The sequence below is a fragment of the Rhinolophus hipposideros genome (genome assembly GCF_964194185.1).
Source record: "Rhinolophus hipposideros genome assembly, chromosome: 1".
NCBI lineage: Eukaryota > Metazoa > Chordata > Mammalia > Chiroptera > Rhinolophidae > Rhinolophus > Rhinolophus hipposideros.
Genome location: NC_138047.1, coordinates 24,225,854 through 24,253,643, shown reverse-complemented (window position 1 = coordinate 24,253,643; position 27,790 = coordinate 24,225,854). Strand labels below are relative to the sequence as shown.

Here is a 27,790-nt window from a genome sequence, read left to right as displayed (position 1 = left end):
CATTATCTCTCCTCCTCCTCCGGGCAGTCTTGCAAAATGTCTGGCTCATAGTAAGTGCTTGCTACTAAGGCATTCTTGGGAGACGTAGAGGTTTCGGGGTGAGGATGGGCTGCATCTCAGTAGGTATTGGGAATGCCTCCCCAAGTAGATTTCCTGGAGAGGGGTGCTAGAATTCTCTTCCGGCTTCACCTGGACTAATTGCTTTCCACTCAAGAAGGAAGAACGTTATAAATGAACTTCAATCTATTTTCCAAGCAGGACAGAGAATCCCCGCGGCTGGGTTTAGGAGATCAGTTGACACACTGCGTAAGGAGGCGGTGTCACAAAATAACGAGGTCCAATAACGAACAAAACCAGGTTTTGCTGGCGGAGTACACCAGCCCCCTCCAGGTGCTCGCCCCTCAGGTTCCCGCCCCGCCTGCGGCAGCCTCTCCACAATCTTTAAACCCGAGTGCATGCGTGAGGACCACGGATAGTGGCGCTCCGTGTGTGTAGACCTAGACGGGAATCTGGAACCGGTTCGAGCAGGCCGGACGCTCACGGCGCCTCCTGCAGCACTGCAGGGACGGCACGCCGCGTCTCTGTCCCCTAGTGGCGTGGGGGCGCGCGAAAGGGCCGGGCCTGGGACACCTGAGTCGCGCCGAGGGCGCGAGCGCATTAGGAAATACGATCTAAGGGGTGCGGAGACACGGTAGTTCTTCCCAACTCCGCCGTTGGGGCGCCCTCTACCACCAGGTTTTCCGGTCCCTAGGTCCAAGGGAAATTCAAAGGTGTTCCAGGCCCTCGACTACTTTTCCGGCTCCGAGAGTGCGGCGATCCCCACACCAGCGCCCGGCCCCGTCCCTCCGGGGGCGGCGCTCGCTCCTCCCTCCTCCCGCTCCTCCCTCCTCCCGCCATCAGCTCCGCCCGGGCGCCCCGAGGGCAGACGGGGGGGGGGGGATGGAATTTCCCAGCGCGGGGGCTCCGGCTTCCCCGCAATTCTTTCTGTTTACGGACAGAAAGGGGAAATGGAAAAGGCGGGGAGGCGGCAGTTAGCGTCCGCGGCGCCACCCCTGGACCGGCTCAGACGCCGTGAGTCAGGGGCCGACGAGGGTGGCCCGGGCTCGCTCGTCCGCTCTGGTCGCGACGACGCGCCACGCTCTGGGGCCTGTCGCCCTGGCTGCAGCCTCTGCGGCCGCCGGACCTGGGGGCCCGGGCGCGCCGGGCTCGGGAGGGCCGGCCACCCGCTACACGCCGAGCTGTCGGGGGAGCGCAGCTGTAGCACCGTACGGCCTGCGGGGGCGAGCGGAGGCCGCAGGTAACCCCGAGTTCGGGGGCTCAGGGGTGTTCTGGTCTCAGCCCTCCCGGGTGCTGAAAGGGAGGGTGCCCCCGGCAGGGGGGAGACCCCGGGGCTTGGGAGGGTGGGGGCGTGCGGCCGCCCGCTAGGCTGCGCTTCCGTCCTCCTTCCGCGGGTCGCGGCCGCTGCCAGCACAGCTGGAAAGCACCTTGCGCAAGGGTCTCACGCGGTGTGGACTCGCGACTCCGCCCCCTTCCTCCTCCTTCCTGGATGCCCAGCGCACCCGCAGTGCTGGGCCGGGCAGAGTGCGGGGAAGCTGGGACCCGTGTCACCCGGGACGCCGCCGGGGCGGCTGCACTCTCCTGCAAACACCGGGTGAGTGCACCTCACAGGCTGGGGGTCCCGCTGCCGCCTTCCCAAATGGTGGGCGCTTTTATAATTTACGAACCCTATAAAAACTCCCTTAGCCGTGAGGAACTGGAGGAAGAGAGTGGTTGGTGGGGCTAAGGGAGGGGGGTGAGAGGGGTGGTGGTGGTGATGGCAGAGCAGAGAGCCTTTTGAATAGCTGAAACTTAATTTCATGCTTATAACCCAGACGCTGTTCTGTGACTAAAGGGTGATTATAGCAGAACACAAATGCTGGGCTTTTGGTCTGAGAGTAGTAGAGGAGGAAAAAGTTATTTCACAGATGTTTCCCTGTGGTAATGGGATATCGGGACGCCGCAATTCTTTCACCGGTAGTTCTAGGTGCAGAACAGGCTTAGAAGGCAGCGCCGCGTGCACTGAGCTTGTCCCCGAAGTTTACAGGGAAGGCCACGAGCTGTGTTTAAGAGAAACATTGCAATGCCTGTATTTCACTTTTGGAAAGATATACTTTGATCCAGAATAAAGTACTCCTGATAAGAACAGGGAAAGAAACACTAATACAGCTGATTTACCTATCTGTGGCCTGAGTCTTATGTGTTTGCCAAGTAGAATATTAATCTGATTTCAGCAGATACCCCCCCCCCAACTTTGATGGATTGAGTTTGTGTGCAGTACTTCTGGCAGATGACCCTTAAGGACTTTGTCCCATAAGGAAAGTTGGATGGTCGTGGCATCTGTAGGTTTCGAAGCAGAGGGGCTGTGCTTCTATACAGCTAGACTACATCCTTCTGGCGCTTTTTGAAAACCAAAAATATGATAAGAGATGTGCCCTGAGGGCCAAAGTACTGTTTGGGGAGAAAACTCTTTTGGGTGGGAAGTAACACAGGCATGATCATGTTTTGTTAGGCAGAAACTGATGCCTTTGATGTTGGCCATTTTCATTCAGACTTGCTAGGAAACGCAAATTTTGTGTAGATGGCAGGAGCAAAGCTTATGACATTGATGCTTAGGAATAGGATTTCCTCTTGGTTTTATTGCTGATTTCTGAAATAATTTGAAGCACATAGTTTTGACTGTATTTGCCCATCTCTCCATTTCTAGAATTGGCAGTCATTTTGTTAAGAAGTAGGAATTTTATGAGGATTTCTATTGTAAACTGCATGTGGAAGGGTCTTTATTGCTAAAGTAGAATATAATCCACACTTTTTGCAATCTGCACTTTTTCTACTGGGTACTGATAGTGAATAACTCAGAAATCATTAGCATATTGTTTACTTAGGCTTGAAAGTGCTGAGGCTCTTTGCAGGGGCATTTAGTGGGCAGACTGGTTGGTCATCAAGGTTGCTTCAGGAGCACTGCTTTGCCTGAGAGGAGCCCTGCGTTGCTAAGGAATTATGCAGGGCTCTGAAGGCTGTCTCCAGTCTTGCACCTCCCCTGCCTTCCTTCCCTGCCTCCCTTCCTCCCCAATCCCCCTCATGCCCTGCCCCACAGCACAGTTTAGAGGTATGTGTATTTAACCTCTTACTTAGGTTTTACATATTAATACTTGAGACTTTCTGCAGGATTTAAAAACCAAAACCTGTCTTTCTTCTCTGGGTCAGCTGACTGACTAGTGAACTATATAGACTTTTTCCTCTCCTTCTTGAGTCATATTACTACTGGGAAGTTTGTTTGCTCTCAAGTCAGCCATTTGATATTTAAGTCCAGCAACCTTGAAACTTTCCAGCCAGTGGGGTCCTAAATCAGGCTATTTTTGTTTTAACTTCTGTTTTTCAGTAAATTCTACAAGTAGAAACTGCAACTAAATGGCTCGATGAAACCCAAGTCAATGTTCCTCCCTTACCGTGAGAAATTCCTTTCATAACTCAACACTTCAAGAGCCTGAATCTCAATCTCTCTCAAAAGTGTACAAGATCTCTGAGAGGGAGCTGTCTTTGCTCTCTAGTTGTAACTGTAGTGATAACAGCCATCAAAGCATTTCATAGGTTTCTGCCCTTTTTCTTTGTCTCTTGTTGTAGATATAATCTTTAAAACCCTGCTGTGTCAAGAAGCCGGGGGAATAGGTAGCCACATTTCATTTGCAGATAAGAAAGGAGGCCTAATGCAGTATCTGCAAAGGCAGGCATCTGACTCAGTCTTTGTCCCTTTTATGCACACAATAGCAACTACAAATGACAGCTTATTTACTGTGCACAAGACACTGCACTGAGCACCTTATGTACACGAACTCCTTCAATCCTTACAACCACCCTATGAGGTAGGTGCTGTTATGATTCCATTTAACAGACGGGAGAAGTTGAGGTGCAGAGAGCCTAAGGTACTTGTCCAAGATCATGCAGCTAGTAAAAAAATGGTCCAAGATTTGATCCCAAGAAGTGTTGAGTCTAGATGGGGTGTCAGACTGCAGGATACTAGATTGAGACACAATTCATACATCAGAAAATGAATGTCAAGTACGCTAAGGACACTAAATCACGTGGTTCTTTTCGCAAATGAAATTCACCCAGAGGCCAGTGGCTGGATGGTGAGTTGCTAGATGTCCTGAGGTGGAACATTTCCTGGAGCCTCCTTCTGGGGCTCCAGGTTGATGAAAGCCTTGGCTTTTAGCACTGATTGTTGAATGTGTTAAAGATTTGTGCTTTTAAAGACCTGAAACATCTTTCAGGATGTGCTTTCAGGAGCACAATAGTTTAAGTAGGCATACATGCCTCCAAATTCTCTTAGGTCTCTTAAATTTTTTTTATCTTTAATTCTCTGGAATATAGCTCTAAAATCCTGAGCATCATTTTTCATCCTTGGTTTTACCTTTCTTTTCTCATTTACAAGTCCCAAGGTTTAGCCCCTGATTTATATATAAGAACTGAAATACAATTGTGGCTAATGTAGTTAGTTGGCCTTCCTTATGATAGTAAGTTGATCTTGCTTCTGATAGATTTGGCTTTCCTGGCCTCTTTGTAAGGCCACAACTTTTAGAAAGTCATTGAGCTTGTGTTAAATTAACCTTCTTGGAACCTTGAGATGTATGTTTTGTACTATAAAAAATTCTGGTCTCAAGAGAGGACAGCTGATTCACAGGTTAAATGAATCTTCCCCTTTCTCATACTCACTGCTGGCAGAAGGTGGATTTGAAGCTGTCCTCTGTCTAAATGTTCAACTCATTTGCATCAGAATTAGTTCTGAACCTTGCCCTATCATCATCAGTGTGCTTAAATTCAAATCCATTTTACGTGCTTCTGTCTTCAGGACCAGAATTTTATTTGCCAAGTTACCTCCTAAATTTGGCAAAATATTTCTTTTGCTTCAAAGTCACCCAAGATAGAGGAGTCACAGAGACCCATATGGGGGGGTTGCCCCCTTGAGGGAGCAGCATGGTTGGAAGTTGTAAGGAGCCTGAAGCCTCAGCAACTCAAGATTCCTGAGCTGCTCTTATTCGTGTTTATATTTAGTGAAAGTTTGTTTACAGTGTCTATGGCTGCTGCCACCAACTCAGCCAGTAAGTGAGTAAGGTGTAAGCCGCCTGGATCTCAGGTTTCCCCTCTGCAAAGTGAGCGGGATGGACTAAATGTTATCTAAGGTCTCTTCACTGTCTGTCAACTTGAATTCACACACCCTGTAGACACAGAAACCTCATTTGTTAAACAAAGGCATTTAGAAGCCCAATCGTTTTATGTCAGTTTCCCATTGATTTCAAATACAAATATAGTAAACATAGCATTTGTGTTTTCTTTTGCAGACTCTCTAGACAGTACCACAGTAATGGAGTACATGAGCACTGGAAGTGACAATAAAGAAGAAATCGATTTATTAATTAAACATTTGAACGTGTCCGATGTAATAGACATTATGGAAAATCTTTACGCCAGTGAAGAGCCCGCGGTTTATGAACCCAATCTAATGACCATGTGTCAAGACAGTAATCAAAATGAGGAGCGTTCAGAGTCCCTGCTGCTCAATGGCCAAGAAGTGCCTTGGTTGACATCCGTCAGATATGGAACCGTCGAGGATTTGCTTGCTTTTGCAAACCATATATCCAATGCCACAAAACATTTTTATGGACACCGACGGCAAGAATCTGGAATTATGTTAAATATGGTATGTTTTTTCCTGATCACTTGAGTACTGTGTATTCAACTTTACCCCTGCAGCTTCATTTAATGCCGAGTGGCCTTTGAACTTGGTTTAGACTGGCTGCCAGGTATGATTTTTTAAAATGTAGTGTCTGTAAGAATCACCTTCATGTTTACCATGTAAATAGAAACTTCTTTAAAAGTTCCATTTAAAAAATTTTAGTAGTAATTCTCCAAATGGGGAAGGAAGAAGAATGTATTTTAATTTAATAATTCATAGAAAGCTCGCTCATCAATTAGGCAGAAGAGAAAGGCTTAATGAGAATCCTTCATCTGAGAGGGGAATAAAGACTTTGTCTTTAATTAATATTTTTGAAAGCTGATTTCTTTGCTCCTCTCTTGTCGCATTTGGAAATATCACAATACCACTACTGGTTAAATTCAATTTTTGCAGAAATGTAGTCTGTAAGCAGTAAATAGCTATCTACAGATTCACTCTCTTTAATTGGCAAAGTATGAATGACAAATGACATATGTGCTTAGTCATCCCAAGTATGCAAATAATCCAAAATATCGTGACAACATTTTGTTGCCACGGTAAGGGATCAGGTGATGTGTTTAGGTGTGCTTAAGAGTCTCGCCATCTCTTAGTATGTCAAAGGTGAGTGCAGGTGAGGTGCCGGCTAAAGGTGATCTAAATTTTTAAAAAGAACAATTTATGAAGGAGGAGGTGGTAACTTGCAAAACATGTTTCTCCATGAAAGTGACTGTCTTGCCTTTGGTGCATCTAAATAGCACAATGGCTAATGTGGAGAGAAGGCCAGTGCTAAACAGTAAAAAGTCTGGACAAAATACTTAATTATTTTGGTTTTTTTGCATACCACATTCACTCAATTCCAAACAACACAGTAATTTAGGTCAGCTATGTAGTGAGTTGTTTTGTTAGAAGCCAGTTGTGTTCAGCTGGAGCTCAATTTGGAGCAAGGTTACGTTTTGCATAATAGTATGACTTGCTTTGGTCTGGATCTACCAAACTGTATTTAATCCTTGACGAAGTACTTTACCTTGAGAATGTTACTTCTGTTTATACATGGGAAGTAATCATTTTCACTAGAAACAATACCTGATTTTTCTTAGCTAAAATATAGCTGAAGGACACTGCTTCAAAATAATATATATGTCTATAATGACAAACGTAATTGTTAATGTATTTCTCTTTTCATATTTATTTGTTAAAATGGAAATTTTAAAGGAAAACATGCAGAATAAACAAATTACTCTTGTTTATAAATATGTAGAGACTTACGTATCTTTACCCTGGTCCATCAGACTGATGACCAATGGGCCATAGAACTTCATTGGGAATATAGAGAAGGGAATTCAGGGAAATTTAAGGAGTACAAAGAAATAGCTTCCTAAAGGTTTTAGTAAAACAAACAAACAAAAAACCCCACAACTAAGACCTTAAAAGGAAGTGAAAATTTTACATCAGCCAAGGGTAAGAGTGAAATGTTGTCAGTTCCTGCCATGGAGCCTGTGCTCTATAAATGAACAAAGGCAAATTTAGGAGAAAATTTAAGAATAGCATATATCATAAGGCAGGGATCTTGAAAACTTCAAAAAGCTTTTTATTTTAAAAAAGATCAAGAATATCAAATATAAAGAAGACTTAAAAACAGAACAGAATAACAAGAAAACCTTAAAATCCCCAGGACAAATCAGCCCATTGGCTGATGACTCGGGGGGGCATAGCTGACTTCCCATCTCTGACCTTAAGGATCAGATACATCTCTGCGACTGCTGGTAACCTCTTGCACCTCTGTGTTTCATATATAATGGCATAGGAATTATATCTTTTCATCCCTGATCATAGCTAGTCTGAGACAAGACGATACAGGAGGCAAGGTTTGCTTTGAGCTCCCTTTCATCTCCACACCGTGGTCTCCTTGGAACCATCCTGGGGTCCAGACTTTTCTCTTCCCATGATCCTCCTCCTAAAACTTTACCAAAACTTTTCTCTTCCGTGCTTCATTTGCTGCTCTCTGTCTCTCTGCTTTACAAAATGACAGCTGCTTTTCTACCAAACGCATTGATTCCATGCTGAAATCTATCTTGGAAATGCATCTACACGTGGACCAGATGCTTTCCTTCGAGCAGTTCATTTGCTCGACGTAGCTTGAATATCCACAGTGTATCAGGTGCTTGTGCAGGTGTTAGAGATACAGTATTGAAGAGTTTGTGCCCTCTGGTATCTTACTGCCTGGTGAATGCAGGAGGCAAGTAAACAAGCGATTATAATACAGTGTGGAACGTGCCAAGACAGCTAATCTGTGATAGCTGTGGGACCAGTCAGGCAGGGTACTTCCCATAGCCATGATAGTGGGTAGGGGGGACAGGAGATTGTCAGAGAGGCTTCCAAAGGGAGTTGATGGCCAAGTTATTGAGTGAGAGTCAGCCAGATGAAGCGGGTGGGGAGCACAGAATGTTCCAAGTGAGGAGAATAGCATGTGCGAATGCCTGGAGGCCTAGGGACATGGTGTGTCCCAGGCAACCAGCTACCCAAACACCTGTGGAGTTAATTAGTTAATTGGAGGGAAGACCAGGAATTATAAAGATATCCTGAAGCATAAGCAGGTTAAATGGTGTTCTCTCTGTGTGTGTGCAAGTGTGTGCTCTTTTCCTAAAAGTAATATTACTTCAAGATTCCACCAACTTCCAGCAGGACCCAGGAAAGAAACTTTAGGAGACTAACGTAGGGATCGCTTTGTGTAAAAATGCTACCAGTTATTTATAATCTAGACCAATTCATAACCTGATCTGGGGATAAACCCCTAAACCGGGTTCTGAACCCTCAAATCTTTGGTGATTACATGGGGAGCTGAAGGGCCCAAAGGGCTCACGGATGTGGGTGTGAAATGCCGCGTGCTGTTCCTCAGGTTCGTCATAGAGTCAGCTTCTCAGTGTAGAAAACACCTTACAGATACTGAGTCAAGCTCCCTGGCTGATGCTCGAATTACTGCATACATCATCTCCACTAATTGGTAGAGCATTTTGGTATGCTTGAAAATGTCCTGTAATGAAGATTTCATCACGTAGTGGGACATTTAATTTCATATTTGGCCAATTCTGATTATAAGAGAGTCCTTTATATAAAACTAAAATCCATCTCTGACTCTTATTAGTCCTATTTCTACTCTTTGACCATCAAAAGGTATATACGATGAGTCGTGGTAAGGACTGAAGGGCCCATGAATTAAAGTGCTTTGGTATTTATCTCAGCTCTGAAATGGATTATCTGTGTGACCTTGGGCTAGTTATCACACCCCTCTATGCCTCAGTTTACTCGTCTGTAAAACGGGTAACATGATTGCACTTACTCCGCAGGTTGTTGTTTGGAACAAATGCACATGACCTGTTTACGCATAGTGAGTGTTGAAAGAATGCAAGCCGTTGCAGTAGTTGTTGTATATATTTGTTACTCTCCTTTTTTACAACGTTCCTGCCAATATTTTAAAAAGTGCATGCTCTCCACATCTTCTCTCCTCTTTCACAAATACTTCTAATTGTGCCTGCTACTTCTCTTATATTGTAATGCTAACTTCCATCATCATCTGGATAGCGCTCTCTGAACGCTGGCCTGTGTCCTGCCCGTCTTACAGCCCAGCACTTTAACATATGGTCCATTTGTTGTGTGGCCAGCAGAGTAACACAGGGCCAGCTTTGACTCTGTTCTGGATAAAATACTCTTTTAACGTAGCCCAAGGTGACACCCATTTCATAGCAGCCACATCACACAGGACCCTTATGGAATTTAGTTTGACTGAAACACCTTAGGAGTTTTCCGAAGTGTTTGCTGTTCCTGGGCCCAGTGTTGTTCAGTATCTGTGACAATGATTTGGATGAGGAAATCGAAACATGCTTATAAGCCTGTACTTGAAAATAGCTTTGATAAGTGGAAGAATTGGCAGAGATAAGCAACACAGAGACGCTCGGGATTATTTGGTAGGGCCCTTAGAAAGAAGAAGAAGGGGGGAAAAAACATCTCAAACCCAAATTGGAAGGTCTAGGGCAACGGGAAGAACCAGGGACTGCACAGAACTACAGATTGGTCAGCTTTTGCGTATTACACTGGACACTTAGGGCCTGTCATTACAGGTAGCCATGGAGAACTTCTGGGGCATTCAGAGGGGGTCCCCAGAATGCAGGAAATTGAAAAAGGGAGTAATGGCATTTGCAGGGTTTGATCAAAAGAGGAGAAGGCTAAGGTGTGCTCAGTGACATGTAAATGTAGGCTTTTAATAACTGGGTTTTGAGCATGGCTCAGCTTTAATTATAGCCTTCTGGAAGATAAAAGGCTCTTATGCGAAGAATAAGGGTGGTGGCTTTGGGGTCAGACAGCCCTGAGTTTGGATCCTCTCTGTCACTCACTATGGAGTTACTTAGCTTCTTGAAGCCAGTTTCCACATCTGTAAAATGGAGATATAAATAGTACTTATCACGTAAGATTGTTATGAGACTTTAATGAGATAATGTGTTAAAGTACTGAGGACAGTGCCTGGCCCATAATTAGCACTCAGTACATGGCTGCTATTTTTATTCCTCATCTTTTTGGATAAAATAAGAGGACATTGGCTCAAACTGTGTTATAACAAGTTTTGGTTAAACAAAAGTAAAACTTTCATTGACCGTGAGTTAAACACTGAAGTGGATAACTGAGAGACTACAGTGCAGTTGGATCTATAAATATTTAATAACAAGAAAGAGGCAGTAGTCAAGTACAGTTGCTTGCAGTGGGCATGGTTCTGTCTACATGTGCAAAGGGAATAAATTCATCGCGTTCTTAGCATGCTGTAAAAAGAGACCTCTGGTAACTTGAGGTGACACACTTCTTGAAAGGAGGTCATATTTCAAACTAGGCAAGCCTGTGGTCTGTACTTGCTCATTTTCTCTCTAGGGCTCTGTCGGCATAGGATCCCGCACAGAGGGAGCGCTCAGTAAATACGTAATTTTTAAATTTAGTGACTTCGCATTTCCGAGTATTAGAATTGTTCTCTATTTCATTCCCTGACTAATAGTGAGCACATCTGTTTGTGGGGTGTGTAGCTAAGATTAGCAAGAATGAATACTGGATGAATAACCCTTACCGGTACGAGAACCATTCCTGTAGCCGTGGACTGCGAAGAGCCCCCTCCATCTGCAGATGAACCTTTTCCCACGCGGCCCACAGTCCCCGTCTGCTTCGTCTGTACTTGAAATAACTTGATGTCACATTGATCGTTTCATAATTCCCAAATTCATAATCTGAAGTCAGATGATTACTAATTACATTTAGGAAAAACTTGTGTGTTTGACTCTTTATCCCTTGAAAGAACACTTGAAACGTTCTTTAGGTACGTGCTGCAGGTCATTCTCCTGTGGGCTACGTTACTTTAGATTTGTTTTAATTTTAATGGTTTCTCTTTTAAATGTTTTACTCTTTAAAAATTGAGATAGAATTTCTATGCGGTAAGACACACAGATCTTAAATGTGCAGTTGGATAAGTTTCGACAACTGAGATTAGGGTACATCTCTTAATGTTTGAGTTGACTGGTTTTGAAATCTTCTATTCTGAGTGCTTGCTCATGAAGTCTTGGAGATCAGGGGTGACCTGCCTCTTCTTCATAGCGGCCCCCTCAGCACCAAACACAGTGCTTTGCACACACTATGCACTCAGTAAATATTAAATGAGTAAGTAGATGAGAAATAATTCTGCCCTTACTTTATTTAGGTAGCATTGTCAACTCATAGGGCTGGCATAACACGTTGTTTTTCAGAATCCTCCGTGATCATTAATTTATTTCCACACTCTCTCTGTATGCATCATGTGTGAGTAACAGCTATGTGGACTAACAGGTTAGCACATTTTAACTGGAAACAAGTCAACATTTAGGCACAGTTTATACTTATGCAATTTTTATTTTCAGCCTCTTGGTCACTGTCGTCATGGTCCCTGAGATAAATCATTTTTAAAGTTCTATTTGGCAATTAATGACTCCTGAGTAGATGGAAATCTGATCAGGTCTGACTAGGGATGAATGTGTTTCTGTTACATGCTTTCTCTGTCTTGCTGAAACTCTAAATATAGTCTCTGTACACTGTTATGATTACACACAGTGACACTAATTTTAAACAATGTAGGAATGCAATCTAAAGTAACCAGTTTTATAGGGCAGGTCGTAGGAAAGGATTTTGCTGGAATTCTCACCCTCTTTCATTTTTATATTGTTGTAGGTAATCACTCCCCAAAACGGACGCTATCAAATAGACTCCGATGTTCTCCTCATCCCATGGAAGCTGACATACAGGAATATCGGCTCCGATTTCATTCCTCGGGGGGCCTTTGGAAAAGTGTACTTAGCACAAGATATAAAGACTAAGAAAAGAATGGCGTGTAAACTGGTATGTACTTTATAACCAGACAACGTGCACTGAATGTTTGGCATTGTGGCATTTGTTTGTTTATTTGCATTCCTCAAAGCATGTTAGTCTTTGACTGGATCTTGTGTAAGCATTCCTTGTCCAAAACCTTCTGTGTTTTATGGATTTGCTTGCTACGTGTTCAGCTCCAAATCTTCCTAAGTGCATAGTTCATTTTAACCTAGTTTGCCCTGATAAAAAAGAAGGTGCTGATTGGGACTGCGTTATCCCTCTTTGGATGGGCTGGGATGGAAGGGCACGCTCTTGCAGAATCACATCCAGGTACTGCTCCTTTAATTCCACCCGTTGGGGTGGGGGCCAGGCAGGGAAGCAGAATCTGAGAAAGTTGCAAGGCCTCTCAGGACTGCTGATTAAAGGGCTGAATTTAAATAGAACAATTACTGAAAAGACCCCATCTCTTGTTATTAAACAATCATTGTTGAGGTGCCCCCCGCTTTGGAAAACTGTTTAGCAGTGTCTACCTAAGCTGAACATGCACACGCCCAATGAGCCAGCAATTCCACTCGTGTATGTACACACCCAATGGGCATGTGCACTTGGTCACTGAAAGCTATGTGCTGGACTGTGCATAGCAGCATTAGTTGTAATAGTCCCAAAGAGGAAAGTTTCCAGATGCTGAAATGTGGGGTATTGATTGACACAATGGAATACAGAACAGCCAAGAAAATGAATGATTTACAACGATCATGGTGTAGGTGAATCTCACAATCATTATGTTGAGCCCAAACAGCCAGACACAAAATAAAATCTACAGTATGAGATGCCACTGATAAAGAGGCCCAAAACAGGCTAACCCACTCCATGCTGTTGGAAGTCAGGTTCGTGGGTACCCTTGAGGAGCAGTGCCCGGAAGGGGTCTGCAGGGGTGTCTGAGTCATGATGGAGTTCTGTTTCTTGATCTAGATGGTGGTTACGTGGGTGTGTTCCGCTGATAACTCATTGAGTTTGATACTTAACCAGTTTCACACTTTTATGTCTGTCTTCAAAAGATGTTTAAAGGAAGTGTCATGATAAGCTATTTGAAGCTTGCATTTAGACGCAACGTGTTCAAGTTCTTTTAAAAAATTCTGGTGACATTTTCTGAAGACCTTAGAATCAAAGTGTCCTGTGTTTCAATTTCATCAAAAAAGGCATGGAAGAATAGTTTTGTGGGCTTGTTTTACTTGTTGCACTCGTAAATAATTTTTAAGCTTTATTTTTTTCTTGGAAAAACATACAAGATGATTAACAACCCCAAACAGATTCAAAAGAGTGTAGGCTGAAGAATGAGATCCCTTTCCTTTGGGGAACTACTGTTAATAGATTCTTATGAATCCTTCCATAAAAACTCTGGACATATGTATGTATAGTTTAAAATTTTTTGCAAGTAGGAACATAACATATGTACTTCTGCATCTTGGTTTTTTTCATCTAACTGTATTTTGGAGACATTCCACATTATCTGCACTGAGAGATTTGCTTCTTTCTGTATTAACGACTAAATTTTTCTATAGAATGGATGGCCCAGTGCTTATTTTAAATGCACTGTCGGAGCATGAGCTGTGTGTCCAAAGACATTATATTATTTCATGACAAGATATATTGAATATATGACCTAAAATTTAGGTACCACAGAAATTACATATATAATAGATAAGAAATTATCTCTTGATTTAACGAATAATTCTCTGATTAGATTTCTACTTTCTAACTGAAAATAATAATTTCTGCATTATTTTGTTTCTTTATTTCCTTGTTTTCAGTTGTTTACCTAAAGCTGACATGAAAAAGCAAATCTGAAGTCAACATTATTTTAACTCAGCAGTGCAGTTTCATACAGATCAGAGTATCCTTAAGGGCATTTATTTGTCTTCTGGTTTGTGGGTTGACCTAAATTATAGTTGCCCCTTGATATCCCAGGGGAATTGGTTCCATGAACCCCCAAAGATACCAAATTCTTCAGATGCTCCAGTCCCTTAGTCGGCCCTCCATATCTAGGGATGCGGAACCTGCAGATACAGAGGGCGGACTGTTTATATGTTTTTCATTTTCCTGGAGTTATTTAGAATCCTATTGGCATTTTTGTGTTCTAGATCCCAGTAGATCAATTTAAGCCATCCGATGTGGAAATCCAGGCTTGCTTCCGGCATGAGAACATCGCTGAATTATATGGTGCGGTCCTGTGGGATGAAACTGTCCATCTCTTTATGGAAGCAGGCGAGGGAGGGTCTGTTCTGGAGAAACTGGAGAGCTGTGGACCAATGAGAGAATTTGAAATCATTTGGGTGACAAAGCATGTTCTCAAGGGACTTGATTTTCTACACTCAAAGAAAGTGATTCATCATGATATTAAACGTGAGTTATCTTGGAATATGTGCCTTTTTGACTTAAAGAAAACTAGTTAGATGGGGGCAATGAGCTCTTCCCTTCAATCTGAAAATCATCAGTGGCAGGGAGCGCACTTTGCACCTTCCTCCATAATGCTCCTGAAACACCTTTTAAAATTAAGTGGGGTCACTAGAGTTTTCAAAGTCATAAGGAAGGATGATTATCCAATTGTGGAGTAGATTAGCGCCACACATCTGTGAAGTACTGCGTATGCCCTTGTTAATAAGGCGTTTAAAATGCTAATTCACTGAAAAATACACACATACAACCACATATTTTGGAGAAACAAATAGCTTTTACATTTTGAACATCAATTTGGCAATAGTCCATTCAGCAAGCCTTCACTGACTGCTTTTGGGAGGAAGGGATGAGGAGGAAGTATGCAAGAGAGACCCACTATGAACCCGTAATACCGAATGATACATTGGACTAGCAAAACTTTTACTGAGGAAAAAAAAGGGCATTTTACTTTCTTTTAGAAAGTGGCTTGATAATAATATGCTTATATCTTAGAATTTGAAACTCAAGCTCCTGAGCATTATTATATTTTCTAGCTTTATTGAGATATAATTGACAAATAGCATTGTATAACTTCAAGGTATACAGTGTAATGATTTGGTATGTGTATATATTGCAAAATGATTAACACAATAAGGTTAGTTAACACATTCATCACCTCACATAGTTATGTGTATATATATTTTTTTTGGTGGGGAGAACTTTTAACATCTACCCTTTCAGTAACTTTTCAATATGCAATATGGTATTGCTAACTGTAGTCACTATCCTATACGTTCCATCCCCAGCACGCATTCATTTGATAACCTAAGTTTTTACCCTTTGACCACATTACCCATTTCCCCCACCCACTGGCTCTGGCAACCACCGATCGGTTCTCTGTTTCTATGAGTTCAGTATTTTTTGACGCCTGGTATAAGTGAGATCACACAGTATTTGTCTTTCTCTGTTGACTCGCTTCACTTAGCATAATGCCTCAAGGTCCATCTAGGTTGTCACCCATGGGACACTTTCCTTTTTTACGGCTGAATACTATTCCCTTGTGCACACACATGGACATACACATCTATCACATTTTCTTCACCTATATATCTCTGTATCCATGAATGCTTAGGTTGTCTCTATGTCTTGGCTGTTGTATCTTGAGCATTGTTATCGATGGCTACCATCATTTATAGCCTCATTGGCTGAATTCTTAACAGACCTGAAGTGATTTTCACTTCAACTCTCACCCAAACTCAGCTTCCTCTTTTGAATATATTAGCCCTATCTCAATAGGGAAAGCATTTCCATCTATTCCGATTTGGGGCTCATTGTTTTAGATAATGTTTTTGTTTTATTTATGGGTATATGGACAAGTTTTATACTAAAAATTTTTTCTCTCTCTCTAGCTAGCAATATTGTTTTCATGTCCACAAAAGCTGTTTTGGTGGATTTTGGCCTAAGTGTTCAAATGACTGAAGATATCTATTTTCCTAAGGACCTCCGTGGAACAGAGGTAATCATATTCCCACAAGAATGGTCAATATCTGAAGAGAAAGTTTTTTTTAAATGTTGTAGCGTTATTGCAGAAAGGACACAGAAGGGGAGAAAAACCATTGCATTAAATTATTGTCACTGGAACATACTTAATGAGCTCTGGGCCATGTACTCATTTAGCACTTTAAATGAATTATATTATTTAATCCTCACAACAATCCTGTTGTTGGTAAATGCTGTTATTATAGGCAAATACTATTATGATTCCTATTTGACAATAAGGAAATAAGGTTGAAGAGGTAAAAATAAAGTGCCCAAAGCTACTCAGCTAGTTATAGTTCTGGGACTTGAATCAGTTCTTTTCTGAATCTAAAGTCTAAGGTCTAACCACTGGGTAACTTTTTAACGTAACTGATATATATGTGTATATATATTTTCTTACTATCACTAATATTACTGTTTTGGTTCAATTACAGACATAATTTGCATGATCATTAATACTATTTATTGAGAACTGACAACATTTTAGGCCTATCTTTAATCCTAGGGATCTTATAATAAACCTCAAGTTTGTTATAGCATAAATGAATGTTACTTGAAGATAGAAACTTGTTATAATATTTAACTCATTTGTGAAGCAAAAAAGCCAAACCAAAACAAAACTTTCTGGAATCTCAGTGAGATTCAGAGAAATGCATTCATGGGCTTTCAAATAATACATATTTAATTTAACATTCCCATTATTAGGCTGAATAGTGGATTCATGTTGTGAGTATCTGTTGAGCATCTGCTGTATGGCTGGCTGTTGTGGGTATGAGGGATGGAAACTGGATAAGACCTACAAGGACCCTGCCCAGTGGTACTTCAGCAGTCCCCACTCCCTGGTGAAAGGACCTAGGTCAAATGTACCTGAATTATTAAAAGGCCAACAGTTTAGTTCCCAGTTGGTTATGATGGGCAATGTGGTTGGATACAACTGGGAAGGTAAATGGGTATAGACTCTGCCTCCCTGACCCATGTTCACTATGGTGGGTGCTAAACCTCAGCCTCCCAGCCCCAGCACTGGAAGTGCCCCTCGCAAATGGAGAAAAGGCACTTGGCTGCACCTTTGGCACAAGCGTACCAGGTCAGTGTTGGTGTTCAACCAGTCTCACTGGTTGATGTATTGGACTGAACTCAATCACAGCCAAAAACAAGTATCTTCATTTCAAACCAAGATTCTGTGGGCCTTTTCTTAACTCTCTCAAAGCAAAGACTCTCCTTGGCAGCAGAATAAATCCTTGTTTTTTCTGATATTATTGCAGTTATTCTTGAAAATACTTGAGAGAAAATTCTTGATAGTCATCTTTCAGCAGAATAATATTCAGAAGAGAAAACTGTAAACTTTTTTTTTTTAAAGAATGCTTTAGTCCCCAGATCTTCAGAACACTTCACCAAAGCCCAAAATCTAGTAAGACTTAATGCTTATGTCATGTTTTCTTTGGAAACCGTTCAACGTCTTTTGGCCTTAGTCAGAAGTTCAGATATGTGGCGTGCTACCCTTTTTCCTGGAGCCAGTTTGAGAAACAGACTATTTATGGTATCAAAGATGGAAAATACCTTTTTCTTCCTGGCAGTGTGATCAAATTGAACATTTTGCAATGACTGGAGAAAGACATGCCTTTTCTGGGATTCTCTAGCAGAAAAAAAAAAGTATGCTTGAGTAAGAGATAATAGCATAGTGTTTCCTCCTGAAAAATATTTAGATGGAGTTATTTTACCAAATGTAAATTGCTTTTTATGAAGTGCTAAACTGGCTTTGGTGTTTATAGTTATAAACTCTTCTAGTCAACCTGCATTTATTGTCTGTATGGTACTCAGGTGCTGAAGTTTGATAATGAGCGAGGGTGTGAGGTCACCAGCGAAACCTTTCAGCAAGCCTGTTTTTACTCCTAATACTAAAAGAGTCAATAAAATAGAATGAGTCAAAGTCAACCATGCAGACTTGCTTTCCATTAGAACTTGCTCACTTGGCTACTTCATAGCCATAGGTGATTTTTTGATCTCTGCCATATAGCTCACCACTGCAGACAATGGTTACCTGTATTTGGTCTCTCTCAACATTCATGTTCAGAGCATTAGATTGTAACCATATAACACATATACATTGTTAATCTGGCATATATTTATTTAATCTATTGTTTTTGAATTACATGGTGCAGAGAAAGAATAAATAATGAATTTAAATGGCTAATCAGAATCACTTTTATATAGCGTGGGCGTTTTGAAAAAGTTTTTATTTTCTTCTGAGGCTGTGTTTGGTCTTACTTTATGTATGTGAACATACAGTCATCACACGCACACACACACACACATGCACACACACCGAGTCTCTTTCCTTTCTAATAAATGTGTTGCGAGGAGAGGTCCTTGACCCTGACATGACGCCAAGGTTCTCATGCTCCAGTACCCATGCCTGAGGTCATGCAGCATGCAGAGAGCCTCACCTCAGACCCACCAGGCCTGTTTCAGGCCTGCAGTCAGCTAGCCAGCCCACAGAGTCCTTGAACACCACGCCCTGCTGCCCTGGCTCTTAGGGAGCTTGAGGAAGCAGGATCTCTGAGCCAGGCAGCTCTGGGCGATCTGTCTGAGGTCAGCAGCCAGGTCACAGGGAGACAGGATTCTGCGGTCCCCAAATGTGCAGTTGCATAGAGCCTGCAGAGCCGTGTGCACGGCTGCTGTTGGTTCCTCCAAGAATAAATACTTTGCCTAATCTTGTAGTGGTAGGTCTCCTCTCCTGACAGATAATCCCATCCACTGCTTTTATTGTGTAACTTTGTGATGATATTTAGTATGAAAGTCCTTCAGGATCTGTGTTCTTCAGGGGATGTTTGAGAACAAGGAGCTCACTTTAGCCTGTTTGCTGAGAGAGAGAGAGAGAGAGAGAGAGAGAGAGAGAGAGAGAGAGAGAGAGAGAGAGAGACAGAGACAGAGAGAGAGAGAGAGAGACAGACAGACAGAGAGAAAGAGAGAGAGACAGAGAGAGAGAGACAGAGAGAGAGACAGAGAGAGAGACAGAGAGAGAGCAAGAGAACGCCAGCCCAGAAACAGAAGTATGTTGTAGGAAGAAGCTGAGCAGGGTTTAGATGGGGAAACTGGGCAATTTCCCCAGTTTTTGTAAGCCTTACTTATTTACTCTGAAATGTATTCTGGGAACATGTACCCTCTTCTCCACATTCAAATAATAGACAGTATAAAAATTTTTTAAAGTGAAACATTGCTAATTAGGACATTAACTATTATATGTCAGAACCAGCCATAAATACCAGTGTTTATTTTCTTTTTCTCTTTCTTTTTTAAGTTTAGAAACAAACACTTTTTAGAGAAACTTTCTAAAACTGGCCCTACTTTTCCAGCATTGCCTCATGAAACCAAATAGAACTTACACAATGCTAATATGGCCTTGAATATTTAATCAGTGAGCTACATGGGAGGTAGAAATAAGAAATAGTTCGTAGAAATGACTAATTAGGATCACTTTTACAATACTGTACTTTTTGAGCTGCTTCTAAGTTTGGGGTATTAATACCCTGTAGACAGACTTCTGCCACCTTTTATCACTGCAGATAATTAGAAGTTTAGCAATTTAGTGACAAACAGTTGAAGAGCATTTGTACTGTCCATTTAAATGTGAAAGGAACTGGTGTTTTAGTAGAAACATTAAACATAAACATCTATCAGAGCTTTGCAGACCTTCGATGAGTGGAGGTCACAGGTGAGGTCTTGGCTGCAGGCCCTTTCCTGCCAGGCCTACTATGTGGTCAGTCTGTGGAAAAAGCATTCTTTGTCAGGCTGCAGGGACACCTTGGGCCAGAGCTGCCTGGCTCCTGAGGCTATTACTCTCTTCAGCTTAAGGGAACACAGCAGTGACATGTTCTGAAGGGATGAAGTGTGCAGTAAATATGGTACTGGTGGACGAGTCAGCTTCCATAACTGAATTAGGGAAATGGAAATGCAGACAAATGTTTCCTGCTTCTTTTTCAGATTTACATGAGCCCAGAGGTGATCCTGTGCAGGGGCCATTCAACCAAAGCAGACATCTACAGCCTGGGGGCCACGCTCATCCACATGCAGACGGGTACCCCGCCCTGGGTGAAGCGCTACCCTCGTTCTGCCTATCCCTCCTACCTGTACATAGTAAGTAGGGGTCCACCAAAGCTGAGGGGAGGAGGGGAGTTCCAGCTGCTCAGGAGAGCTATTCTCCTTCCTGTAACACTCATACCTGAGTGGGATGTGGGTGAACTAGTGACATGAGAGGCAGCTGAAAGTTCTTCTTATATGGAAGGAGCCCCATTCTCACAAAGAAGGCATTGCTATTTTATTGGGAACTTATTGAAATATGTGTTGGGCATATATGATACGCTATTCTGTTAGATGTGTAATAATACAATGCCACTTAGTAGCATCCGAGTAGCATACATTTTTGAGCCAAGGCAGTTGTATATTTCTTTGAACACTTTAGAGAAACAGATATTAGATTATAGGTCCCCACGCCAGCCTGGCACATAGTGAGACATGCCACTCTCATCTCACCATTGAGAGATTTAGGAGCAGATGCTTCCCTGTTACGGCACAGTAACCCATGGCCACTGTTCAGATATAAAGCTGTCACAGTTTATTGAAACTTAGTATGTATCCTTGACTGCACTGGACCAAAAGATAGGTTTGACTCCGTGTTCTTAGGAAATTAAAGGGAAACTTGTTTCAGGGTATGAATGTATGAAGTGGATTTGCTGCAGGACATGGTGGGAAATCAATGACTTTCCAGGTCTCATTACTAGAATACTTTTGTTGTTGAGGGTATATTTTTTACGTCATTGATGCTAAGAAGGTTGCTTTATTGACAGATCCATAAGCAAGCGCCTCCATTAGAAGATATTGCCGACGACTGCAGTCCCGGCATAAGAGAGCTGATAGAGGCGGCCTTGGAGAGGAACCCTAATCACCGTCCCGCGGCAGCAGACCTGCTAAAACATGAGGCCCTGAACCCTCCCAGAGAGGACCAGCCCCGCTGTCAGAGTCTGGACTCCGCCCTCTTTGAGCGGAAGAGGCTGCTGAGTAGAAAAGAGTTGGAACTTCCTGAGAACATTACAGGTACTGACACCCTACTGTGTGCACCTCCCCTCGCTTCCCGCCCTTTTTTTTTTTTTTTTTGTCTACATCAAACTTCTGATGGAGTTCATGAATGCACTTGGGGGAAAATAAATGAAGTGACTTTTTCAGTGCCATAAGTTGTTTGAGAAATTTCAGCAAGAATGTTAGCAAAAGCATGACAAAAAAAAAAATAAATAAATTAGCATATTTACCCGCAAATCATAACAGGTTTTCAGTGCAGATGTAGGTAACACAGTCATTGAGAATTATCTCTGACTTGCTTTTTTTTCAAGAGAATATTATTTGCCTTTAAAAACAAATCAAGCATGACAGTCTTGGTAAAGAGCGGGGTTCTGTTTACTTCAGTTATAGTAAGCCACACCAGTCCTTGGTCAAAAACATCATGGCACTGCTTGCTCTACCCAAATAAAATATTGAGTTTGAAGTCAATTTGCATTTCTGTCTTCCTCTGCTTAAAACCTCTTGGCCAGCTATGACTCTTTCCCATTTAGGAGAATTAGTATGCATTCCAGGAGCATTGATGATGCTTAGAGAGGGGTTTCTATTTTTATTATTAAAATCTGTGGCATTCTTAATCCACTTAGGTCCAAACCCAGATTTCAAGCCTGGAATGCTTGTTTGTATTTCTCTGCTTCTTATCTGACATTTCCGTATTGAAAGAGAACCAACCGGGGTATTGGAAAATATGCCAGGATTTCTAGCTATTTCCTGCCATCATTGACTCTTTTTTGAACTCTTTTGTGTATGGCATATTATATAAACTAGCCCGTAGCATTTAACTCTATAGCTGTTTAATAAAACCAGAGCTTGAATGCTGTTTCATTAGGCCCAATGTACTTTTTTTTTTTCCCCAGAAGGAACAGGTATTTATTTTTAACAAATTTTGTAGTCATTTATTTTATTTTTTTCAATGTTTCTCTTTTCAGATTCTTCATGCACAGGAAGCACTGAGGAATCTGAGATGCTAAAGAGACAACGTTCTCTCTACATAGACCTTGGAGCCCTGGCCGGCTATTTTAACCTTGTTCGGGGTCCACCAACACTAGAATATGGCTGATTGATGACATTGTTTGCTCTACATGAAGACTCAGCATTTATTTCCTAGAAGCTGTTTCTGCTGACTCTACACAGGGCCTCTGTCTAGTGAATTGTGCCATTTTTTAGCTGGCAGTGTGGGCTCCCATGACTCATGAATGTGACTTCACACATGGCTCCTGTACATTTAATTTTGGAGCTGCCCTGGTACCCACAAGGTCTAAAGGTTCTCATTTCTCAGGTGGTGTGACTCGAAGGAAGTTAAGTCTTCCCCGATGGATCATTTCTGGTGACTGATTTCATTCACTGTGCACTTTGCTCAAAATGTTAAAAAAATACCAATCAGAAGGATAATATATTAGCCTAAAATTACTATTCTTGGTTCTACTTTATGTATGGGAACTGCATTTAACTCAGAATAGTTGTTTTGTGTATATTGGTGAATATTTTATAACTCTTTGAGCCTTTGTAGGGAGATTCTAATATAAATTAAAGTCATTATAGTTTGGGTGAATAGAACAACTTGAATATTATAGCAATAAGCTGAACTAGTGTCTTAAAAATGGCTAACTGCTTAGCTAGGAGCCATCTGACAGTAGGCCACTAGTGACAGGTTCTGTTATGTTCCTATGGAAACATTTTGTACTGTACATGCTATGCTTAAAACATTTAAAACATGATGTTTTGAATGTGGATAAAACTGTGTAAACCACATATTTTCTGTACATCCCAAAGGATGAGAATGTGACCTTAATGAAAAATAGAAACTTTTGTCAATTCTTAATGATGCCACTTTTGTAATTCCTGTGACTCTATTTTCTTTTAAGCATTTGTATAATAAAATAGCATACTATGTATGTTTTATATCAAACACCTTCGTGAATCTTTCTTATACACACACATATATATTTAACATTGTAAAGTATGTGAATATTCCTACTTAAAGTATGTTTTTACATCATGCAAATGAAACCAACATTTTTATCCAGTGTGACTGGTCAAATCAACAGAATAAATTCAGTATTTTGCCTTAATTATTGTGAAGAGTATGATTCTCAGCCCCGATTAGGGGTGGGCTCTCGGGTTGGAATATAAGTTAGAGGGTAACACGTATCATGAGGAGGCAAAAAAACCTGAGAGCTTTGCAATATGTGTATTCCTGTTCTATTGCTGCTGTATCAAACCATTGTCATCTGGGTAGGGTTGTGTTCCTTCTGTACAGTGAGATAGAAAAATCATTGTGAGCTACTTGTTTGGGCTAAGTGTGGTTCTATTTGGTATCTTGTTTTTCTACATTTATACTACCTTGGAATCTATGCTTGCATGCTCTGGGCCTACTAGTGTTAGCAAATTAATAACTAAGTTACCTTTGTATAAGGTGAATTTCAATCACATCCACCAAATGCTAATGAAAACTGTTGAATAGGAGTCTGATCTGTCATTCACTGACTGAATAGTATTCCACAGTTTCACATGTGTTATGTAAAACACTGCAGCCCTGTAATTTTCACAACACACTTGAAAGATGCATTGCTACCTCTGGTTTGTTTCAGAGGGAGGAACTGAAGTATGGTAACTTTATGTTCAAGATCACAAAGCAAGTAAAGAAGCAGAGCTGGTATTTGAAACCAGGCCTTTCTGACTCCATTGCTCATGTTTTCTCGTACTCTGCCGACGTAAGCGATAGACCATCATAAATGATGGATCATTTCACTGCATGGTGCTCCCGCTGGGATTCAGGTCACTAGATAAGGGCAGAGTGGATTTATCATGAAGCTAATGAAGCTTCTTCCTCAGGGCTCCTCACTGGCATGAGGCCCGGTGCCCACTTTTGTATTATTTCTCTCTGGGCAGGCCTAATAAAACCTGGATCTGAGTCAAGGTATAAAACTTGATGATTTTCACAAAAAGTGTAAACAGTCAATATGAACTGAGTTCCAGTTAACAAATTCCACTTAGAGAAAAACATTTCTGTCACACGGGGCGGCCTGCGGGGTCTCAGCTCCCACTCCCCACACAAGAACACAGGACATGGTGAGGCCAAAAAGGAATACCCACGAAGCCATAGGTAGGGGAGTCATACCACTATGGTCTCACTGGAGGCTGGATTCACACGACATGCGACCTGCTGTCCACTTTGCTGACAATCGACTGACTCCTCGACTCGACTCCCCAGTGCAGGCTTGGCAGTTATATTAGTGGCCAATGGCTCAAGGGTTACAGCTGACGGCCAACTAGCCACAGCTGACGGCCATCTACTACCAGAGCCAGCACCCTTCCCCTGAGGCCGAGAGCCTGGAAACTGCTCTCTGGGGCTCTGTCCCCACAATTTCTTGGAAATAAATTGGAGCTCTTGTGGAGAGAATTAGGGATGTTTGTTTTCCAAGTGGTCATTCATAGTGGTAGTGGCTGAGAAAGTGGCCATGAGCTGTGGTCCATTTAGGGCTGAACCTGTGCCCTGAGCACTTGCTGACCTGAGAGGCCAAGAGTTGCAGCTTGCAAAGGGTCACCTGATAGAGAACCAGCTTAAGCCAAGTAATGAGGCCCTGAGTGGGTTCTGAATGTGGATAAAATTCACCTGCTTCTCACCTCCCATCATTCACCTCCTGAGAAGACGAGCAGTAGGGCTGCCAGGTGTGAGTGTATCTAGGACAGAATATTCACATCCCGAACCTTATTTTGCTTCAGGCAACAAGGTTTCTGATCATGTGGTGCCGTTGGGATGCATTATGGAAGACAAGTGGGACCTTTCCAAACTGAGCCTCAGAGAACATTTGGTCTTAGCCCTTGTTAAATACGTATGGACACCTGCTTGCTTATTGAAGGTCTCAAGACCAATCTAGAGTGTCTTCTTGTTATCACAACTCCCCTTGTGTTTGCCTGGAGAGGTGCAAAATAGTCTGAAACATGATGAAGACCATCTACCAGCAATTTGCTGGAGGTAGTGGGGATTTGCACAGCATTGGAGAGATGGTTCCCATCTGGGCATCAGCCATTGCATCTCTGCCCCTCGCATTGTTTCCACCAGCTGTCTGCCATGTCACTGAGTACTGCAGTGGGGCCTGAAACCAGGAGCACCGATTTCTGTCGGCCCCTTGTGTTTCCCTCTAGTGCATGCCCATTGTCACTGACTGAAGCCAATTGATCGTTTGTTGGTAGCAAATTTTTCTGTGGTGTAACTCAATAGGAAAGCCAGTGTTTTCTAGAGGGCCCGGGGAATTCTTTTTCATGGTTTGCAACGTGACTGGGAGTAAAGGTTGCTTGTTGCTATGGGTCCAGGGCCAATCCCTGTGGGCAATGAGAAGGGAAAGCACCCAGTGGGAGAGCAGGGTATTTAGTGGATGGTTGAAGCCTTTTGGGGACCTACTCTGGGCAAAGAACTGTGCTGGTCCCTGTAGGGGAAACAAGTAGGAGAGGGTCGTAGCCATTCTTCCTTACCCATCCCCTGCTAAAAGGAAGCACATTCCATTTTGGAATTATTAGAAGGTTCTTTGTTTTAATATATGTCTCTGTTTCCAAAAAGATGTATTGGCCAAGCATTTACTTGCCGTTTTACCTTTTGCCTGTGAGCTAGACTTTTTTTAAAAAAACAGATCAGGCATTTAATTAGGTTTTTCGTAATAAATTTACAACAGCAGTTTTTGAGGATAAACCCCATTTGTGAGAGCAAACACGGAGCACAGGTAGCCCTGGATCTGAGGAACAGCGTTGATTTTTGGCAAAAGTTGAGAGTCCATGGCTTTCTGATGAACTTTGTGCTGCTCTGTAATCTCGTATTTCTCTTTCTCTGTGTCGAAGACCTGACCCTCCTGGTGTCTGAGCCTGCACGGCTTCTTTTGGAAGTAAGCATCAGTGAGACGTTTGGGGATTTTTACACCACTGATACCAATTTTGGTGGAGGTGGCAATGACAGATTTCTGGTGTGTTCTATGCAGAGGAACTCGATTAAGGGACAGAGGTCCAGTCACAAGTCCCAAGCCACTTCCAGAAGTGCTCAGCTGCTTCCAGAAAAGCACCCTCTTGCCTCTGTGATGCCCAGGGGGATGATCAGAATAGTCCCTGGAGTGATGTCAGCCCCAGGTTTTCACAACTGCTGACTGAAGGGTTTCTCGCAGTGGCTCAGTCGCTTTCGAGGCACATCTTCAGTAGGATTGTATCTAGGCATTTTACAAAGTTTAACCCCTTAAGGGCCACCATTCTTGTCGCCAGCTGGTTTTGTGGCAGTAACAAGAATCTTCTCCTTTTTCTTTCAATCCTGGATTTAGCTGCTGAATACTTCCTTTAGGGAACACAGACGATCAGGAGCATCTGCCAATTCCTCTGACCAGGACAGAGTTTCAGCTGCAGTGGGGCTTCCCCTTCTTAGGCGTTTTGGCCTTGAGGTTACCCTTCTTGAACCTTAGCACCAGCATCAACCTGCTTGGCTTCAGGTTTCTTCTCCTTAAAGTCCGGATTCTCAGCTTTATCACCCACCATCTTGCAAGATGGGAAAGAGCTGAGCTAGACTTTTAAATGTCGATTTAATCTCAAATGCATGAGAAAATGATGATTACAATAACATGGTTTAGGCACCCACATCAGGTGTCAAAAGTTCACTTTTGGGCCAAGGAGAGGAGAGAGGCAAAGCAGCTGTATAAAAAGCAGTTTAGTGATAATCTGTATGCACCCTCACCGGGATTTCTGCTCAGCTCTCTCAGGGGAGGGAGTGAGTGTGAAGAGGGCATCAAGCAATCATGTTCCTTCCTCTGGGGCACAAAGTCCCTCAGTCCTGGGAGCAGCAGCTATCCCCTCAACATTTGGAGCTCCACTCATCCCTCTGTAAGAATGACAATTTCTTCCCATGTTATCTGTGTTTAATCTAGATATGGGAAATCTCTTTTGTCTCGCTTCAAAATCAGAGTGAGCTACATCACTTAGAGCTATCACACAAGAAAACAAAGCGTGTGCTTCATTCATTTTCCTGCTGGGTTAAGTTCTGATTCTTCACCAAATCAGAGACACCTATCTACTGAGAAATTACAGAGATAGAGGTGGTGAAAACTGGCTTTCTGGCGCCTGATTTAATGAGATCCTGCTAATTCTGGTACTGTACAAGGGAAACCAACTGGAGATGCAAACACAGGAATCAGCTAGAGAGCACGACAGTCTCACGTTTCAATTCTAAGTCTACAGAATTGAATTGGCCTAGTAATAGTGTCATCATACAAATAACACTAAAGATGAGAAAAGATATGGAATTGCTTTACAAACGTTGGCTATTATTATTTTCTTTAATTAATTCATTCTAAATTTTCTCTCTATGAAGCTCTATCCCACATGAATGTAGAATTTCAGAAAGTGGAGATTGTCTTGTGTTTCCTTGGTCCACTATAGTAATCCCTTTATAAATTCTGATAGACTTGACTGTCCTGAGCCTAGTTCGTATTCTTCCAAGGCATCAAGGAGATGAAAAAGAAGAATATTTTCAGGAAAAAGAGGGTTAATGGGCACTACTGAAGACTTGGAGTTAGGCGTGGAGTTGACTTCCGGTTTAGTCCAGACTATGGAGAC

At 42.4% G+C, this 27,790-nt stretch overlaps 1 protein-coding gene across 3 annotated transcripts; it reads left to right on the top strand.

The window, feature by feature from the left end:
• Positions 1-751: 751 nt before the first annotated feature.
• On the top strand, positions 752-23,273 carry MAP3K8 (mitogen-activated protein kinase kinase kinase 8). Of its 3 annotated transcripts, none has more exons than XM_081034514.1 (8): positions 752-1,651; positions 5,376-5,734; positions 11,981-12,148; positions 14,260-14,521; positions 15,964-16,070; positions 20,075-20,227; positions 20,938-21,184; positions 22,132-23,273. In XM_081034514.1, the coding sequence occupies exons 2-8, from the start codon at positions 5,399-5,401 to the stop codon at positions 22,260-22,262; spliced, it is 1,404 nt and encodes a 467-aa protein (XP_080890640.1). In that variant the 5' UTR covers positions 752-1,651; positions 5,376-5,398; the 3' UTR covers positions 22,263-23,273. The 3 variants fall into 3 exon arrangements, with proteins under 3 accessions (XP_080890640.1, XP_080890641.1, XP_080890642.1); XM_081034515.1 differs by having other exon boundaries at positions 909-1,297; positions 22,132-23,272; XM_081034516.1 differs by having other exon boundaries at positions 1,570-1,699; positions 22,132-23,272.
• The last annotated feature ends 4,517 nt before the right edge of the window (positions 23,274-27,790 follow it).

Excerpts from the sequence above, each read along its gene's own strand:
- MAP3K8 (XM_081034514.1), top strand. The coding sequence starts at position 5,399 with ATGGAGTACATGAGCACTGGAAGTGACAATAAAGAAGAAATCGATTTA. Across the intron at positions 12,149-14,259 it reads AAAGAATGGCGTGTAAACTG|ATCCCAGTAGATCAATTTAA; the intron begins GTATGTACTTTA and ends TTTGTGTTCTAG. Across the intron at positions 20,228-20,937 it reads ATCCCTCCTACCTGTACATA|ATCCATAAGCAAGCGCCTCC; the intron begins GTAAGTAGGGGT and ends CTTTATTGACAG.